Source organism: Barbus barbus (genome assembly GCF_936440315.1).
Source record: "Barbus barbus genome assembly, chromosome: 7".
NCBI lineage: Eukaryota > Metazoa > Chordata > Actinopteri > Cypriniformes > Cyprinidae > Barbus > Barbus barbus.
Genome location: NC_136735.1, coordinates 7572608 through 7591226, shown reverse-complemented (window position 1 = coordinate 7591226; position 18619 = coordinate 7572608). Strand labels below are relative to the sequence as shown.

The following is an 18619-nucleotide window of genomic DNA, read 5'->3' as shown; positions in this document are numbered from 1 at the left end:
AGAAGAGAGAGAGAGAGAAACAGAGAGAGAGAGAGAGAGAGAGAGAGAGAGAAATAATGGGGTGGAGAATCATTTATTTTAGTGTAATCACAATTTTGGTTTCCTTAATTATTTGGCCCAAATAATTATAATTAGTCCCTGAAAGATACTATATTTCAATACCAATGAGAACAAGGGCGCTTGTCAGCTTCTGCAGTAAAATGTGAACTTGCGATGCCTTGAAGGTGGACAATACCGCCATTTTTGACAAAACGTGTTTAGGGTTCTTTTTTTAAAAAAGTGGTGTTTATCGGTTTTTGCAAATAAACTCCTCATATATAAACTCAGTAGGAAGTCTGCATAGTTTGTCATCTATAAGCCATCTAATCCTTGGCAAACACACAGAACACCCTGCATGGCAACAACATAGCTTATTAATCTTCAAATCTCTCTTCAGGCCGAGTACTCAGCATGACTGCATGTGGAGGTTTATTTGTTTTGTTTCAGAAGTTGTTTGAAAAATTCTGGAGCATTTTAGGGGAAAATCACGGGGTCCTAAAGTCTCAGTGCTGTGATGGGATTCTTTATGACTGGAGTCACTCATTGACTTCAGATGTTTAATTTATCTTACCTAGTAGGATGGACCTTATGTTTCATGCACATACAGAGCCAATAAAAACGGGTGGGAGGAACTCAAGGGTTTCAGATGGGGGTGGTTTCTTTTTCACTACAGAGATCAACACAGTGAGAAGGGAACACTGCAGTGCATTGAGAAGCATAAAGAGAGCAGCAATGCATTGCCAAGAAAACACTATTCACTATTGTAGCTGGACATTTGTAGTCGGTGGAGTGCTTTACCTCCTGCGGCAAATGACCATGCACACACCATACGGACGTTATGTCGACGCAAAATCCTCCGGGATGATGGTCCCAGCCAAGGCAGGATGGTTTATTCAAGAGCTTCCATCATTCCTTGTTCCTGTGCTGTTGTTTTTGACAACAGAAAGTTTGCCGGGGATAGGAAGACATTTACTGCTCTGGACCTTTAGCTTGCACTACTTTCAGAGGTATTGATGTTCATATTTCACATATAGTGCATTAATGCCAGCAATAGCACATTGACAAGGAACTTATAAGAATGTTCAAAAGAAGTACAGCTATATCAGATTAACATACTAAAAGCATATATATGCAAAACAATATATATCCTGTAATATACTGAATGAACTTTTTTTTTGTAAGACTGCCATCTGCCACCTTAAGCTGATTTTTTTAAGCATTTGAAATAGCTGTTTGTGTTGATTGTTGACTGCGTTCACCTTGATTGTCCATCTTCAATAGTGACTATGTTTAAAATATCATGTTTTAGTCTTAGACAAAGTGGTGCACTTTGACTTGTAAACTTGGAAAAATGGTTGAATAAAAAGAAAGGCATGATTTAAGGCATATGATGACCTGCACAAATGTACTTTGTACTTTGAATGTCTAAAGGTAATGAAAGTAGGCTATAGGTAACAAGGTAGCATAATGAAGTAGAGTTTTAGACAGTTTTCTAGATAACTGGGTGTAGTCTAAGTATCTTCTTTTTCAGTTATACTGCAACTCAGTCCAGTAGAATGAACAGGAAGGACAAATTTTTTGTAACAACACCCGCGAGGATATGAAGTCAATAGCTAGGCTTCTTCACACACGGCCATGTACACACTGTAGTTTCAGGAGTGGTAACCATATTTAAATACGGAGTGAATCATCATTAATGAGTGTTCGAAATAGAACTCTTTCTCGAATTTGCGTTGATTGACACCGTGGTAACCATAGCAACGTCCTGGCTTCTAGCGCATTTTGTATCCGCTATTTTTGACCAAAGTAATATTACCGCGACCAAAAACTCGTTATGCTCGGTTTCAACAGTTTTAGCTAAATCACTGTCGACAGAGCCGTCGGGTTTTGTTTATGTTTGTTTGGAAGTCCGCTCATGTGTCAACTGGTTTGGGTGTTAACATCTTTGGGCTTCTTGTTCGGGTTTGGCGCATCAAGCGATCCAGTTTATGGAGGCAATGAAGGGGGCAGGTGCAGATCGCGATATTTTGGGCTTATTTTCAGTATAAAAGCTTTTGGGTTCGTTTAGGTTTATTTTTGTTTGTTGCTTTTTTCCAGGAGGAAATGGCATCATTGTCAAGGCTCGTAGCTAACTCTTTCTTGAACTGCATTAATCCGTTGTTGTCTTTTTTTTTTATTTCTATGTTATTTAACGTAATCTAGACACAATTTAAGTTTGCCCAATTTTGGAATGTGCTTGCATGCCAGTTTGCTAGAAAACAGTCGCCTGGGGCATTACCATAATGACTGGAGATTGAACTGACTTGCCAGACCCTGGTGATTTACAGATTTTAAATTCGACTGCCTGTAGATTTCAGGTCTATTTTTAGCCACATTTTGGATAAAAATCTGGTTTACAGGAAATGCCACCACCATGTTACAGCAGGTTTATTAAATCTAATCTCTACAAATCAAGACATTTTCTGCAAACATATCCTGCACGTCTCTGCTGATGTGGCATAAGGGAGAATACAGTAATTTGTTGACTCAAAAGCAGCTAACACTTTACCTTTCTTGTCCCTGTTGAAATAAATTCCTGCCACACAGAGAAAACAGTAGTTGTGGTTGCCAGGTCTTTACCACAACATTTCAGGTTTTACAGACTGATCTTAAATTACCATCAACAAACAAAAATGTATATTTCAATAACTGCTATAATATATCAACCAACTGAAGTACTACAATCTATTAGGCCTACCTTTAATAGACACTGACAACCACCAAACACAGGCCTAGTAATAAAAAAACACAAATTGACCTAATTGTTCTCTTTCCCATGCAGTTACATATCAAAAGCAGAAAGAGACAAGCTAAGATGAGAAAAATCACATTAAACAAGAGAATGATATAAAGCAGAAAACATATCTGATACAATTCAGAAAACAAGGAGCCTCTTATAATAATAATAATGTACACCAGGGGTGCCCAGGAGCAGGAGCAGGATTGGGCACCCCTGGTGTACACAGATAACCATGTGCTCTCATTTCCACATTGAGACAAAAATGTTACACACGGTGTAACAAAAAAACACGACACTAAAATAATGCAATAAACATTCATTTAAGAAAACAAGGGGGGAAAACTAAGAAAAAACTTCAAATAGGAGCTATCACAGAGAATTTTGGGAATGTCAGTTTATGAGTTTCATTGTAAATTATAAGCTGACTTGTTCTTTTTCACCTCCAAAAACTGTAAATTTAACAGTGTTTTTCTGTAAAATCACGGGATTATGAAGTGTACAGTTTTTCCCCATAGTAAGGGAACCATGCACCAATTAATGTTTTTACCATAGCATTTTTCCTTTTAAAATGCTAGTAATTCTTTTACAGACCTGACAGCAAATCCCTCTGTGCCTGTTTCCTCACACTCTTTGCTGCTCCTGCAGGACTTTTATATACTCCTTGCTGACTAAAGGCAGGCCGTCTCCTCTGCACATTGTGGTGAGCGCGGTGATCTTCTGCTCTGTGAACGGATTTCTGCAGGGTCACTACATGCTCCACTGCATTCAGTACCACAGCGAATGGCACAGAGACACACGCTTCCTCACTGGTACTGTACATGCTGCTAGTAGACCATTAGATCTTTCTGATGAACTGCATGATTCATTTGAATGCTGCTGTAAAAACACTCCTTCCAGGTTTGCTGATGTTTTTCACTGGAATGGCCATCAACATCCACAGCGACTATATTTTACGAAACCTGAGGAAACCAGGAGAAGTCAACTATAAAATCCCTAGAGGTCAGTGTTTGATTATGATTATGAGCTCAGTTATGCTGTTATATTCCACGGTCAAATGGATTTATGGAAAATTATGTGGGGAAAAAGTTAGAAAAAATATGATTTTATAATGTTATAAATGTATGACCACATATTTATTAGATTTTAACAAATGTAAATTTTACTAATATAAATATATAAATGTAATAGTTATAATAAATTACATTAATATAAATGTTTATTTATTTATTTAATTAATTAAAAAAAATATTTATGGGTAAAATACACACAAATTCTTCAAATGGATTTAGGAATAATTACGTGGGAAAAATAGTTAGAATGTTTATAATGTTAGAATTATATGACTACATATTTATTATAATACATTTTAATAATAAATGGGTGTATATATATATATATATATATATATATATATATATATATATATATATACTGTGTATGTATATTTAATTTAACTTTGTTATATTCAATTATTATACTAATAATATCTACTAATACAGGTCCTTTTCAAAAAATTAGCATATTGTGATAAAGTTCATTATTTTCTGTAATGTACTGATAAACATTAGACTTTCATATATTTTAGATTCATTACAACACAACTGAAGTAGTTCAAGCCTTTTATTGTTTTAATATTGATGATTTTGGCATACAGCTCATGAAAACCCAAAATTCTCAAAACATTAGCATATCATGAAAAGGTTCTCTAAACGAGCTATTAACCTAATCATCTGAATCAACTAATTAACTCTAAACACCTGCAAAAGATTCCTGAGGCTTTTAAAAACTCCCAGCCTGGTTCATTACTCAAAACCGCAATCATGGGTAAGACTGCCGACCTGACTGCTGTCCAGAAGGCCATCATTGACACCCTCAAGCAAGAGGGTAAGACACAGAAAGAAATTTCTGAACGAATAGGCTGTTCCCAGAGTGCTGTATCAAGGCACCTCAGTGGGAAGTCTGTGGGAAGGAAAAAGTGTGGCAGAAAACGCAGCACAACGAGAAGAGGTGACCGGACCCTGAGGAAGATTGTGGAGAAGGACCGATTCCAGACCTTGGGGGACCTGCGGAAGCAGTGGACTGAGTCTGGAGTAGAAACATCCAGAGCCACCGTGTACAGGCGTGTGCAGGAAATGGGCTACAGGTGCCGCATTCCCCAGGTCAAGCCACTTTTGAACCAGAAACAGCGGCAGAAGCGCCTGACCTGGGCTACAGAGAAGCAGCACTGGACTGTTGATCAGTGGTCCAAAGTACTTTTTTCGGATGAAAGCAAATTTTGCATGTCATTCGGAAATCAAGGTGCCAGAGTCTGGAGGAAGACTGGGGAGAGGGAAATGCCAAAATGCCTGAAGTCCAGTGTCAAGTACCCACAGTCAGTGATGCTGGTGTTGGTCCACTGTGTTTTATCAAGGGCAGGGTCAATGCAGCTAGCTATCAGGAGATTTTGGAGCACTTCATGCTTCCATCTGCTGAAAAGCTTTATGGAGATGAAGATTTCATTTTTCAGCACGACCTGGCACCTGCTCACAGTGCCAAAACCACTGGTAAATGGTTTACTGACCATGGTATTACTGTGCTCAATTGGCCTGCCAACTCTCCTGACCTGAACCCCATAGAGAATCTGTGGGATATTGTGAAGAGAAAGTTGAGAGACGCAAGACCCAACACTCTGGATGAGCTTAAGGCCGCTATCGAAGCATCCTGGGCCTCCATAACACCTCAGCAGTGCCACAGGCTGATTGCCTCCATGCCACGCCGCATTGAAGCAGTCATTTCTGCAAAAGGATTCCCGACCAAGTATTGAGTGCATAACTGAACATAATTATTTGAAGGTTGACTTTTTTTGTATTAAAAACACTTTTCTTTTATTGGTCGGATGAAATATGCTAATTTTTTGAGATAGGAATTTTTGGGTTTTCATGAGCTGTATGCCAAAATCATCAATATTAAAACAATAAAAGGCTTGAACTACTTCAGTTGTGTTGTAATGAATCTAAAATATATGAAAGTCTAATGTTTATCAGTACATTACAGAAAATAATGAACTTTATCACAATATGCAAATTTTTTGAAAAGGACCTGTATATACATTTAATTATTATTATTATATTAAATGAATATAATACTTTTTTAATTAATCAAAATAGTTTTTTCATTATGGGTCTCAAAAATATTCAGGAGTTGAATAACCCAATGAACTGGGATGTGTTGTTCATGAACTGACTCAATAATTGAGGCAAAGATTTGGGAACAGACAGAATGATAGCGGATGTGTCTTTTGCTTAGTCTAGCCTGTTCAACAAAATTTTAAAGTGCCCCTATGGGTTATGAAAGGTCCTTTTTTTGATTTTCGGAGTCCCAAACAACAGGTTGACATGCATGCAAGGTCAAAAAACACTTTCATTGTCTTAGAATATGAATTAATTTTTACCTTACTTGCGCAACGACTCCCAAACGATTCGCTCAATGATTAATTTTTCCAAACCCCTCCTTTGCGTGAATTGGTCTGATTGGTTGATTTAATTTAAAGCAGTGGTTAGAAACGGCTTAAGAGATTTGTTTTAAAAACGATTCGTTTCAATGATTCAGAGTCGACTCTTTCTTTTGAGAGACAATAACTTTATACACGGCGCACTTTCATATTTAAAACTTAGCAGGATGTTTTCATTCACTTAGAGCTGTGTTACACACTGCATGAACGCTCATTTTCAAAAATCCATAATAGGGGCACTTTAAAGCTGAAATATAAAAAGATTGATCCCAGTGTTCTCTTTAGGAGGAATGTTTGAGCTGGTCTCCGGTGCTAACTTCTTTGGGGAGATTGTTGAATGGTGTGGATACGCTGTGGCCAGCTGGTCCCTTCCTGCTTTCTCCTTTGCTCTGTTCACTATCTGCTCCATTGGGCCTCGAGCCTACCACCATCACAGGTGCAGGACCAACTTACACAAACTTTGCTCCAAAATCTAGAGAGAGCCCTACATCGGCACACTTTTTATATGTCTATATATTCTTATGAATTTTTATTTATTAGTTTAAATTATTATTAGTTATTTTATATTTCAAGTTAAAAATATGAGAAATGTCTTAGCAACTAGCTCAAATTAAATAGTTTTTTTTTTGTTTTATTGTATTTCTGTTAACATTTATTTTATTTCAAGTAATATTTTTATGGTTGTAGATTTAGTTAATTATAATAAACCTGGTCAAGAATCCAGCATCTGGCACACTTAGTTACCTTATAATAGAGGGTTTATGTTTTTATCTTATGCAAACCTGGAAGTAAATGCCTTGTTTTCTTCACAGGTATTACTTGGAGAAATTTAAAGATTACCCCAAATCAAGAAAGGCTGTGATCCCTTTCCTGCTATAACAAAGTCTGAAATTTGGAAAAACAACATTTCCAGCCCAGGAAAACACGATTAAACGCTGCGTTAATTAAGAAACCGCAAGAGCTGCACGTTCTACTCACACCCACATCTCATACAAGGAACACTTCAGAAATTGTGTATTTATTTATTTTTTAAATACATCATTAAAACCTATATTTACAGCTGTACATAGTGGAGAATGGTCATTTATATACATACTATATTCCCATTTGCACAGACTTGTCATAAAAGACTTCATCAGTCACAAATGATTATATCCAGTCAAGTGTTACTGCTGCTTAAGAAACATGAAACACAAACCGTGCAATGCTGCTGTTCAAAGTCCACTGAACTGAATGGCTTCTCAATATCCTGCCTTCAGTGAATACGTCATCCACTCAGAATTTCTCAGCAATAATTCAATTTCAGAATAAAAAAAAAACTTAATTCGTTTCAAATTATTTCCATACAAGATATTTTGTCATATGTGTGCATCAAGAAGCAGAGTGTGTATTTTTAATTTTTCACGAGACAGACAACAAAGCACTTAAATTAAAACAATCCCTCAAATGCATATTATTTGCTGTTACTCCTCTGGAGCTGACTTGCTTTTGAGCTGCCGTTCAGTCTGCACTGAACTCTTCATCGCCTTCTGCAGGAGCCACGTGCCAAAATGAATACTAGCAAATGCACCACCGGCAACCCAAAACCAGTTCTTCCTCAGCCAGCTCTGGTTCTTCATCTTCACGTCTTCAGAAGAGGACGACCTGCAAAAGCCAAGGGAGAAAGTTAGGAAAGAAAGGGCTAATCAACTGACACTTCAGCAGCTGATTAAAGTGTTGTGATCTTCAGTTATTTGCATAAAGTTGAACTCTGCTCAACTTTATCAACAGTCACAGTTCTTTTATTGAAAGTGAATGACTTCTGAGCACTTTGTCACTCTTTGGTGACTGATACTTAAGCATTACATAAACTGATGAAGAAAATACATCCCAAACAAGACTCAGGAGTTGAACAACGGTGCAAACAAGGATGCACCGATAACAGATGCAAACAAGCTTATTATTACAGCTTGATAAAACTAAAACTGTGTATATATACATAATAAATATACACAGTACACATACATATATTATGCAAACAAAAACTTTTATTTTGGATGCGATTAATCGTTTGACAGCACTATTTATAATATAAACTATATTTAACATTTACATATATAAATATACAGATGCGACTTAAAAATGTTAAAATAACTAATTTTATATTGGCTAGTTGCAAATGCACCTTTTTTCCGTTTAGCTCAACTTGTACTAAAATAACTTTTAAAAAAATTAAGAAAAACTCTATAGACATTTTAAATAAGGACTAAAAATAATAAAACACACAACAAAACAACAAACTTTAAATGAAAAATAAACTATAAATTAATGAAAAATTAAAAAATATGTTATGCCATTTTTCCTGTCAAAATAGAGAACTGCCATCATCATCAAAAAATAAATAAATAAATAAATAAATCCGGCATCGCACTTTCTACACTTTGACCAAATCTGACGTTATCAAGAAATGCACATGTAATCTTAACAGATAAGATTAAATGCACACACTTTTAAACCGAGGACAGAGCAGCATGTTCTCATATTCTGGAGTAAACAACTACACATTGAGACCCGAGTGATTTATAACAGACCTCAAGGACAGATTACACAGACACTTATCTAAGTGCCAGTTAAAATGATTTCTATCATCATTTACTCACTCAGTTCAGTCCAAACCCATGTGACTTTCTTCCTCGCATGGAAAACAAACATTTTGAGGAGTCTTCTAGTATCACAATGACCACGTCTCTCAGGGTGAGTAAATGATGACACCGTTTTCATTATTTTGGGTGAACTATCCCTTTAACAGCTAACATTAAACTCTTCTCACCTTGCTGAGCAGCATCTGCAGTTACTCCTTGTCTTTGGTCGCTCTCTTCTTGCTCTTCTCGGGCAGAGGAGGCAGAGGCGGTGGAGGCGGAGCGACGTAAGACACAATGCCCGGCTCGGGAATATATTCCTCCCTGTTCTTCTTCAGCAGTGGATTGGATTTGATTGAGTACCAACCCCAGTGAACCAACCCGAGGCCAGAGCCCATAACAATCAGCACTTTATAGTTATTCCAAAAGCTCCGGAGCCTACTCATGTCTATAGAAACTAAAAGACATGAAAAGCATGAGTCTAGTGGAACAACGGAAAAAAAAGTACACTTCCATAACATACTTAAATGAGAGTATTAAATAACATGTAGAATAGAGACCGGGGCAAGTTGTCACACTCCAGTGAATGTCACAGGCGGAAAAAAGTGCACTTGCATAATATACTTAAAGTGCTCTTTTTCGTGCACTAGTTTTGTACTTAATATACTAAAATTGATTCTTTAGTACTTTTTAATATAAGACCATCTAAGTGTACTCAACTGTGCTATTTTGGGACACCATGAATATAAACTAAAATGTGCTTTTAACATACTCTCTTTGTATTTAAAAAATGAATTAGTCACCACTTAAATGTACTAGTGTATGAAAGATGGTTCAAGTGTACCAAATACATTTTTTTAAAATACAGAGATAGTATGTTAAAAGCACATTTTAGTTCATATTCACAGTGTCCCGAAATACCACAGTAGAATACACTTAGTCTTAAGTACTAAAAATATATTTTTTAGTATATTACGTACAAAATTAGTCCGCAAGAGCACTTAATGTATATTATGAAAGAGCATTTTATTCACCTGGGACATTCACTGGAGTGTGACAACTTGCCCCGGTCTCTATTCTACATGTTATTTAACAATCTCATACACTTTAGACGCAATAATATAATAATATACAATTTGACATGTTTAGACATGAATAGGCGGGCTGAAAAATGAAATATCTGTTTGGTGATATAATGTTAAATGTGCACATGCTTATAACTATCTCTATAATAACTCACTCACCTTCAGCTTTTGCTTCTACTCACGCCGCCACCATTTTGGGTCCTGACGATGGAGACGTAGGTAGCCGATAATTGTCCTGACTAAAAAAAATAAGAAAATTCACCATTTAACTTAAATATTTGAATTCAGTCCAAACATTAAAATGCTGATTATTGTATGTAATTATTCTTTACCAAAGTTGCCGCTCGGAGGTTTGTATCGAACTTCCCAAATATAAATACGGTCTAAATTATTTATAGTATATGATTATGAATATTGTTTTTCAATTTATGCTGATTGGATATATTTTGTGTGATGCCCGTTTTTTTAATTCTGCCTGTATATAGTTTTAATATACAAAACGGCATGAATTTACTGTACATTTCTATGTACATAAACTTACCACTGATAAGTTACTACTAAATATAATGTAGAAACTTAAATTTTCTGTAAAGCTGATATTATTTTTCCTACAGAAAATTCATTTGAGAAAAATTTGTCACACCTATGCAGCAACAACAGAGGGAGCTATTTACTCGTGTTATAGTTTCATTCACCAGCATGTTAGTGATCACATTTATCACTTGTGAGAGTTATGCACTTTAAAAATGATGAGCAAATGTGTGTCCATTGTATAGGCAGAGAGTTTGGATGGAAATAGGCTACAGTATATTATGCAGTAGCCTATACATTGTATGCAAAGACCACAGTGTGTTTCAGGTAGCTGTGTGAATTATTCATTAGTTTTTAGATTTGATACAAAACTATTCCAGAACACAGCTGGCTGACTGTTTACAATTACAAGTCTCTCTGCTTCTCAGTGTCTCATTCCTGTGGAACAATGTGTTGCTGCATTTTGCTCCACTGCACAATGTTCCAAAAACATCAATAAAATGTAATGACCGTCTACAGACCTGAAGAAGAAGAGCATTTCAGTTTTACTGTTATGCCGTTTGTATTATAGTCTGTGACTATCTTTTATAATGCCCGGAATTTGCAGCATCTGGGTCTTATCTGTTTAAAGACACTAATGACAAGGTGTGGAGCGTTTGGAGGATTTGATAGTCCAACATTAAAAGTGAGATCATTCCACACAGTTCCTATCCACTGTCATGACTGTAGGAATCACCAGAAAACTCAACTGATTGCAACTTATAGTGGAAGAACATCAGCAAACAAAAATATGTTCTAATGTACTAACATTTCCATTAAGTTCTGAAAATGTTTATTTTCTTAATGTTCTCTTAACGTTCCAAATGTGCAGTGCTTTTAAAGTTTTTAAAACCTTTTTCTTAGAACATTCCATTTTATCACATTGCAAATATTATACATGTTACTTCTGAATGTTGAACATTCTGAATCGGGTAGTTACATTCAGAAAATGTAAATGAAAAAAAAAAAAACTCATTCCATGAATACTCTATACATTTACCAGTTTTTGTGCTAACGTTTCCAGAACTTTATTAACCTTTGACTGACTTTGAATTAACATTCTATTAATGTTACTGGAAGAACATTTATAACTTTGAGAGAGTTCTGAGAATGTTCCCTGATAGAGGGGAGGCAGCTCTTTTCCATACAATGACAGTTGATGCACAACTAGGTTAACAACTTTTGGTTTCATTTGGAAAACATTAGTTCTTGTTTCACAGAATGTTCCCAAAACTATCATTCTTTGGTATTGTGTCAAGATCCTGTTTACTTTTGTGTTTTGGAAAAAAACTACACGAGTCTGAGAAAATAATGGCAGAATTTAAAAATTTCTGGGTGAACTTTTCCTTTAACGCTTCCATAAATGCAATCTGAGCTTTCTGTATGAAGTGGGACTGAAATATCCTTCACAATACAGCATTCCCACTCATTTCGACACCAGGCTTTCTCTCTAATTAGTCTGTGTGGTAAACACACTGTATTTGTTAAAACAGGCCAGCGTCTCTGCAGTTCCCATGAGAATTTGCCCTCACACACACTGTAACTCCACGAGTAATCCCACCGAGAGCGTGCAAGGTTCCCCCACAGTGTGTGTGTGTGTGTGTTAAGATGACAACTATGCCTACTAGATTACTATAAGATGTTAAATAAAGATAAATGAGAGGGAGTGTCTGTCTCAGTTTTTTTTGTTTTTAGCCTGCATTCAAGTCACAGCCGTAATCACTACAAAGTCACTTCGCAGAAAACATGTGTCATAGTCATTCCTGGTATTAAGGTGATTGGTTATTTCCCAAAAGCTAGCGGGATGCTTTATTGCAGTCATTTCCATCCCTCTTCAAACTGTTTCCAGTCTTCCCATGCCATGAGGAGACAGCGAAAGAGAAATGGAAGCTTTTGAAGGAATGACAGAGGGCAATAACAATTTAAACTGGCTAATTGGTAGAAGCCCAGGGCTATATGGCAGTCATCTATCACACACACACACACACATGTAGTCACTGTGGGAAACTAGTTTGTATTACAGCGACACGCCTAAACTAAGTACCCCCCCCCCCCCCCCCCCCCCCCCCCCATCACATTCTAATCCCCCAATCAGCAGCGGTTCTTTTGGGGCATGTGCAGACACAGAGGCCCTGTTTACACCTGCTATTGACAACCAATTTAATTTTTCAGTTTCATAATACTTCAATTCAAATGCTGCCAAAGCATTAATACAAACAACTTTGGAAACCCATTTCTGCCACATAAGAAAAAAAAGTTAATACAAATCATAATTATGACCTAAAAACATTAAATAATGAGATACTAAGTAATAATTATAAGATAAAGTAGCTAAGTAATCATTATGAGATAATTATAAGATAAAGTAACCAAGTAATAATTATGAGATAAAAAAAGTTACAATTATGACTTTATGATATATAATAATGATATATTATAATATACTGTATATTATGATTTATGTATTATGACATTAAAGGTCATAATTTTATTTATGAAAAGTCATAGTCATAATTATGATTTATTAGGTTGTAATTGTGACCTTTTAATTTCGACTAATTATGTCATAATTATGATTGCCAAAGCATGTTTTTCTTCTAATGTGGTGGCAATGGGCCTCCACACTGTAAACCCCACTGTTGTCATTAATAAAGAAATTAAGTTAATATAACTTGACATTACTTAAAGTACTAAGTTTTGGCATCAAAACTTAAACAGGTGTATTTAACTTACTCATTTGGCAGCAAAAACGTTTTAATTAATATTTTAAGTTCTCTGAACTCAACATTTTAATTAATTTAAATGTTTCACCATGTCTCTGTTTAAAATGATTGGTCGCGCTTGAAATTTTGCTTTGACAACCGCGCTGATTGGTCGATATAAGTCATATGACACAAGGCGGGAATTTTTTTTTTGTCGTGCTGAATTTTGGTGAAGCAGCAGCAGGACAGAGGCACTAGCAGAAACCATCTGACAGAAGAAAGACAAAAGTTAAATTAGTAAGTAGAGATTTAAACGCTCATATACATTTTTCTTTATTGATTTACACCTTATTCTAATGTTACGTTTTTCGTTTCACTCCAGTAGCAGCACAAGTACGCTGGCGGTAAAGCAGGTGGGAAGAGAGTCGTCCTGAAAGATTCATTAGAGTGACGTTACACAGGTAGGTTAATGATAAATATTTAAGTGTAAAATTCGCTTGGTTGCCGTTTTATTTTTGGAGAATTTTGTAGTTATAAACACGCATGAGTTACTAACTTTCTGTAAGAACATTTTAATTTCCCGTTTAATTTTTTTGGTTTCTTCCCCCAGCTGCACTTGCTGCAGGCGATTATGAAGCAGGCGGGGACACGCATGGAGTCGTGATAAAGGCCCATGGTTTACGCTGGTAAGTTAATGTTTAACACGCCTGTACATTTTGGTTTATTGTCTGTAAAAGGTTTTATTTTGTAGTTATAAACACGCCTGAGTTTCTAATTTTCTGTAAGAACATTTGAATTTCCCGCCTAACCGTTTTCCTCCCCCAGCGGCACTTGCAGGCAGGAGGTCGTGAAGCAGGCGTGACAGGGATGGAGTAGTTATGAAGGCCCATGGATTACACTGGTAAGTTAACGTTTAACACGTCTGCACGTTTTGGTTTATTGTCTGTAAAATGTTTTATTTTATACGGATGGACAAGGTATAACGTTAAATGCGTTTAGGTTAATATGAACATGAGCTTGCAACCATGTGAATTAACTTTAATTTGATAATGTTTATTCATCTTCACTAGATGTCCGATGATCGCAGCGCGAATCTTGACGTTCCAGTGGGGATTGTAATAGTTGAAGATGGGACTACTCTTCAGCCTCTCTCCTCATTTTGGATAGTAATTGAGGGAAAAGTGGTGATGGACAATCTACATGACCTTCCTGAATCAATGTGCCTTCTGTTTGGACTAATTTATTTTTGGTTTGAGATTTTCCAGTTCCTTGTGCGTTATAAATACCATGGTATTAATCTGGACCTACCACAGTGTTTTTGTACGGTAGGTTTGTCGTCATTCCACAGAATTGTGCAACAAATTTGAGTGTCCTGTCATTGAATGTGAACAAACTACATTCTCTGCAAGTAAAAGGTTAGAGAACAAGGAAAAAAAGACAAGTTTCCACTTTGCTGGTAATTTAAGTTGCACTTAAATTTACCCAAAGTCACTGAAGTACACATTTGAATCTATTCAATGCATTCTCCTTTCCATGGGGCAGAAAGACCTGCAGCCTAAGATACAATCCTTGGCTAACCAGCTGTTCCATTAAAATGGATAAACAAGATCAGCACATGCATTTTCTTAAAAACAAAAAAAACACTTAAGATACAGCATGGAGGGGTCCCTTTCTGTTTTGTGCTTTTTCTTGTCAGCTGAGATTAAAAAAAAAAAAAAGACCTTTACATTGGAAATTAAAACATTTTAATGTTAACAGTCAGTAAGACTTTTACCAGCAAAGTGGAAACTTGTCTTTTTTCCTTGTTCTCTAACCTTTTACTTGCAGAGAATGTAGTTTGTTCACATTCAATGACAGGACACTCAAATTTGTTGCACGATTCTGTGGAATGACGACAAACCTACCGTACAAAACACTGTGGTAGGTCCAGATTAATACCATGGTATTTATAACGCACAAGGAACTGGAAAATCTCAAACCAAAAATGAGTTTACAGTTTTGTCTCTTCTGAAAATGTGACAAAATGTCTAGATAAAAATAAGCTTACCATTTGGTTGTTAATGTGTCTTTTAAAATGTGATAAATAATAGGTTTACATCTAAAAACAGTTTACTGTTCAAAAAAATAGCTTATGTTCATGTCTTTTAAAAATGTGAGCTTACTGTTTAAAAATGAGCTATTTCGTTGTTTGTGCATCTTTTAAAAATGTGAGCTTGCAGTTAAAAATACCTTTTCTGTTAAAATTGAGTTCAGGTCTTCTAAAAATGTGAGCTTATGATTTTGTTCATGTCTTAAAAATGACTGAATGTGATCTTACAGATGAAAATAGGAGTTTGCTGTTAAAATGAGCTCATGATTTTGTTCATGTCTTTTAAAAATGTGGGCTTACTGTTATAAGAAATGAAGTGTAAATGCAGTATAAGCCTAATAAAGTGGTTGATTTGGGGAAAAAAACAACTTGTTTTAATGATTTATAAATTATTTAATACAAGTAAAGAATATATAAGCTGAAAATTTGGAGTTTTGTCTATTAGCCCTTTTAAGTTATCTGTACTTAAACATTTAAGTTAATTCAATGAAGAGACCACATTTGGTTAACTCAATAAATCGAGTTGTCAATTTTCCATTACTCAAACGAACTGAGGGAATCACTTTCCTCAAATCATTTGAGTACTCTCAACTTATTAGGGTTTACAGTGCATATACAATAAAAAGAAGTGACAAAAATAGTATTAATGATAAAAAAATGAAATAAATGGGTAAGATGCCGGTATAAAAAATAAATAAAATAAAAGGGATCTTTTTTTTTACAGTTTTTTTTTATTGTGGTATCATGAAATTATATGGCACATAAGAAAAAAGCAAACTGTGGTTGGAAGCTTTATGTGTTACTCAAATAGTCACTTTGTTTCCAAGTGGGCCATTTTTAGTGGCCAGATTTGATTCCACCACACAAGACTACCATCATCACAGTGTCACATGACTATATTCAAAGTCCACTCTTGTGTGTGCAAATACATGTACGTGTGTTTGAGCGCGTGGTTAATCAGTGATGTTGCAATATTATTACTTTACCTCATTTTCATATTTACTACCACTTTTGAAGGACAGCAGCCTCTGGCTAGATCCCCATGAAGAAATGAATAGTGTGTTTGTGTGTAAGCAGGGTGTGTTGTGAGTGTAACACCTGGTACTGCAGCTTCTCCATCATTACTTAAATAGGCTGTGGGGCAATTTCCCTGATGACAACAAACCCTTACATCCATTAGTGAGAAACCCTTCCCCTCTCTCACCTACTCTTTTCCTCTTTTCCCCGCTCTGTCTCACTCACAGGAAATTTTAAAAGGGTAATGTGCCTAATTTTCATTCACCTGCATGAAAAATCAAGGAAATGTGCACACACACACAAATAAGGTACTAAAACTAGTGAAAATACTTCTGTTTTGCATTTTTCTAATTAAACATATGTTTTGTTACAAACAATATTATCAGAATGACAAATTGTTTGAAGTTCAAAAATGTATCTGTCATGACTTTTTGTCAGTCTACAGCATAGCCTAGCAACACCTTAACAACTCTCAAGATTACCACAACAACAGCTTAGTGATTCACTAGCAACAGACCAGAACATCCCACCAGCAGCCCAGGAACACCCTAGCAAAAGTTTAGAATACCTGAGCCACAGCCTAACAACAGCCTTACAACACCCGAGAAGACCCCAACAGCAGCCTAACAATTCCATTGAATACCACATCAACAGCCTAGCAATGCACTAGAATTACCCTAGAAACAGCCAGAAATACCACAACAACATCTTGGCAACTACACTGAACACTCCAGCAACAGCCTAGCAACAATGTAACAACTTCTTACAACACCACGGCAACACCCCTGTGATGCTCTAGCATCAGCCTAGAACATTCCAGCAACAGCCTAGTGATGTCCTAGCAACAACCTAGAAAACCCTAGCAACACCCTTGCAACTCCATAGAAGCCCACATCCTAGAATATTCCAGCAGCAACCTAGCAAAACCCCAACAACTGCACTGAACACCTCACCCTAGCAACACCCTAATAACTTCCTAAAACACCCCAGCAACAGTCAAAATATGCCCTAGCAACAGCTAAGAACATTCCAACAACAGCCTAGAAACAGACAAGATTTAAATCCATTTTTAAACGTTCAGGCTTGGTGCTGTAACCTTTGATTTGACTATTTGAACTGTACCTCAGCTCTGAGCCTCTGACACACCCAACTGTTTAGCTGTAGCTGCAGACTTATCTGAATTGTGATAACAGTGTGTGTGTTTGCTGGACACACCTTTTTTTCCATGAGCTTCTGGTATGTGATGTAAGAGAAGATGCTCTCTTGATGTCGTCAAAGGTAGTAATCGTTTGACGGGAACAAATGAATCGTAGTCAGTCAAACCTGACTCTCCGCTGTTCTAGGAAGTGAACATCGCTGCTTGACTAAAACGTGACTTATCATCACCTCGTTATTGCATTTGCATTAAAATGACAAAGTTGGATGGAAACTATTCTTTATCATGAACACCACAGAAATGATCACGGTGTGGAGATCTGTACGAGTGCTAAAAACATGTTGCAGTGTGCATGTGCTTGGCAGTACATCTGTGAATCTTGACTTTTGTCCACTTTGTTTTTGATCTTCAGAGGGTCTGGACAGGTCAGAATGTTGTTTTCTCTTGTGCCTGACCCACGTTCCACATTCACTGCAATAGCATGTGGTTTGTCAACACTTTGCACTGTAGGGTGAGATCAAATACACACAAACAGCCCAGTGGTGCTTTCAGTCCACAGAGAGAGCTACACTGTCAGCACTATATACTCCACCTAAAACAGCATCGGCTCAACCACACTCTTAAAAATAAAGGTACAGTCGAGAAGTTGCTCTTTTGGAGAATGTTGACTTGGGCCACCTGGCAACAACCCACAAGAGCCTACAACAACCATGGACAACAGCTATGGTTCCATCACCCTGTTTTTATGCGCATTTTGAAGTTTAAAAAAAAAGTTTTTACACTCACTTGAGGAATTGAATAAATTCCACCATCCGCATCAAAAAAGTCATGCGACTTTGCACTATGGGATGGCATAACCTGACTAACCAGCAGACCGATCCCATTGCACAGCATCTGAAATGTTATGATCATTCTTAAATGCCCGAGCCAAGTCTGTCATCAAAGTATTTCAGTATACTTGCCTCCCAAAACTGTCAAACTCAACTGCGTTGCCAAACAGCAGGCATCTACCTCCGAGAGCATTGATTGCATTTATTGTGTTTTGTCTGCTCGCTCTGATGTGCAAGTAATTTA

The 18619-nt window shown here is 36.6% G+C and overlaps 1 protein-coding gene and 1 long non-coding RNA gene across 2 annotated transcripts; one reads left to right on the top strand and one right to left on the bottom strand.

The window, feature by feature from the left end:
* The first annotated feature begins 711 nt into the window (after positions 1-711).
* Positions 712-7758, top strand: LOC306873251 (3-oxo-5-alpha-steroid 4-dehydrogenase 2-like). The gene is made up of 5 exons (XM_079422391.1): positions 712-1046; positions 3464-3627; positions 3716-3817; positions 6594-6744; positions 7121-7758. Exons 1-5 carry the CDS (start codon positions 772-774, stop codon positions 7185-7187), a joined length of 759 nt encoding a protein of 252 aa, XP_079278517.1. The 5' UTR covers positions 712-771; the 3' UTR covers positions 7188-7758.
* Positions 7313-10220, bottom strand: LOC306873253. The gene is made up of 3 exons (XR_013784472.1): positions 10171-10220; positions 9118-9383; positions 7313-7952 (listed from the first exon to the last, which is right to left on the bottom strand). It is a non-coding gene; the product is annotated as an uncharacterized lncRNA (long non-coding RNA).
* Positions 10221-18619: the final 8399 nt, after the last annotated feature.

What these genes read in the sequence shown, in the direction of transcription:
- LOC306873251 (XM_079422391.1), top strand. Translation starts at nt 772, where the DNA reads ATGCATTGCCAAGAAAACACTATTCACTATTGTAGCTGGACATTTGTA. An exon ending in AGCTTGCACTACTTTCAGAG is followed by an intron (nt 1,047 to 3,463) that starts GTATTGATGTTC and finishes CTGCTCCTGCAG; the next exon opens with GACTTTTATATACTCCTTGC. An exon ending in AGACACACGCTTCCTCACTG is followed by an intron (nt 3,628 to 3,715) that starts GTACTGTACATG and finishes CACTCCTTCCAG; the next exon opens with GTTTGCTGATGTTTTTCACT.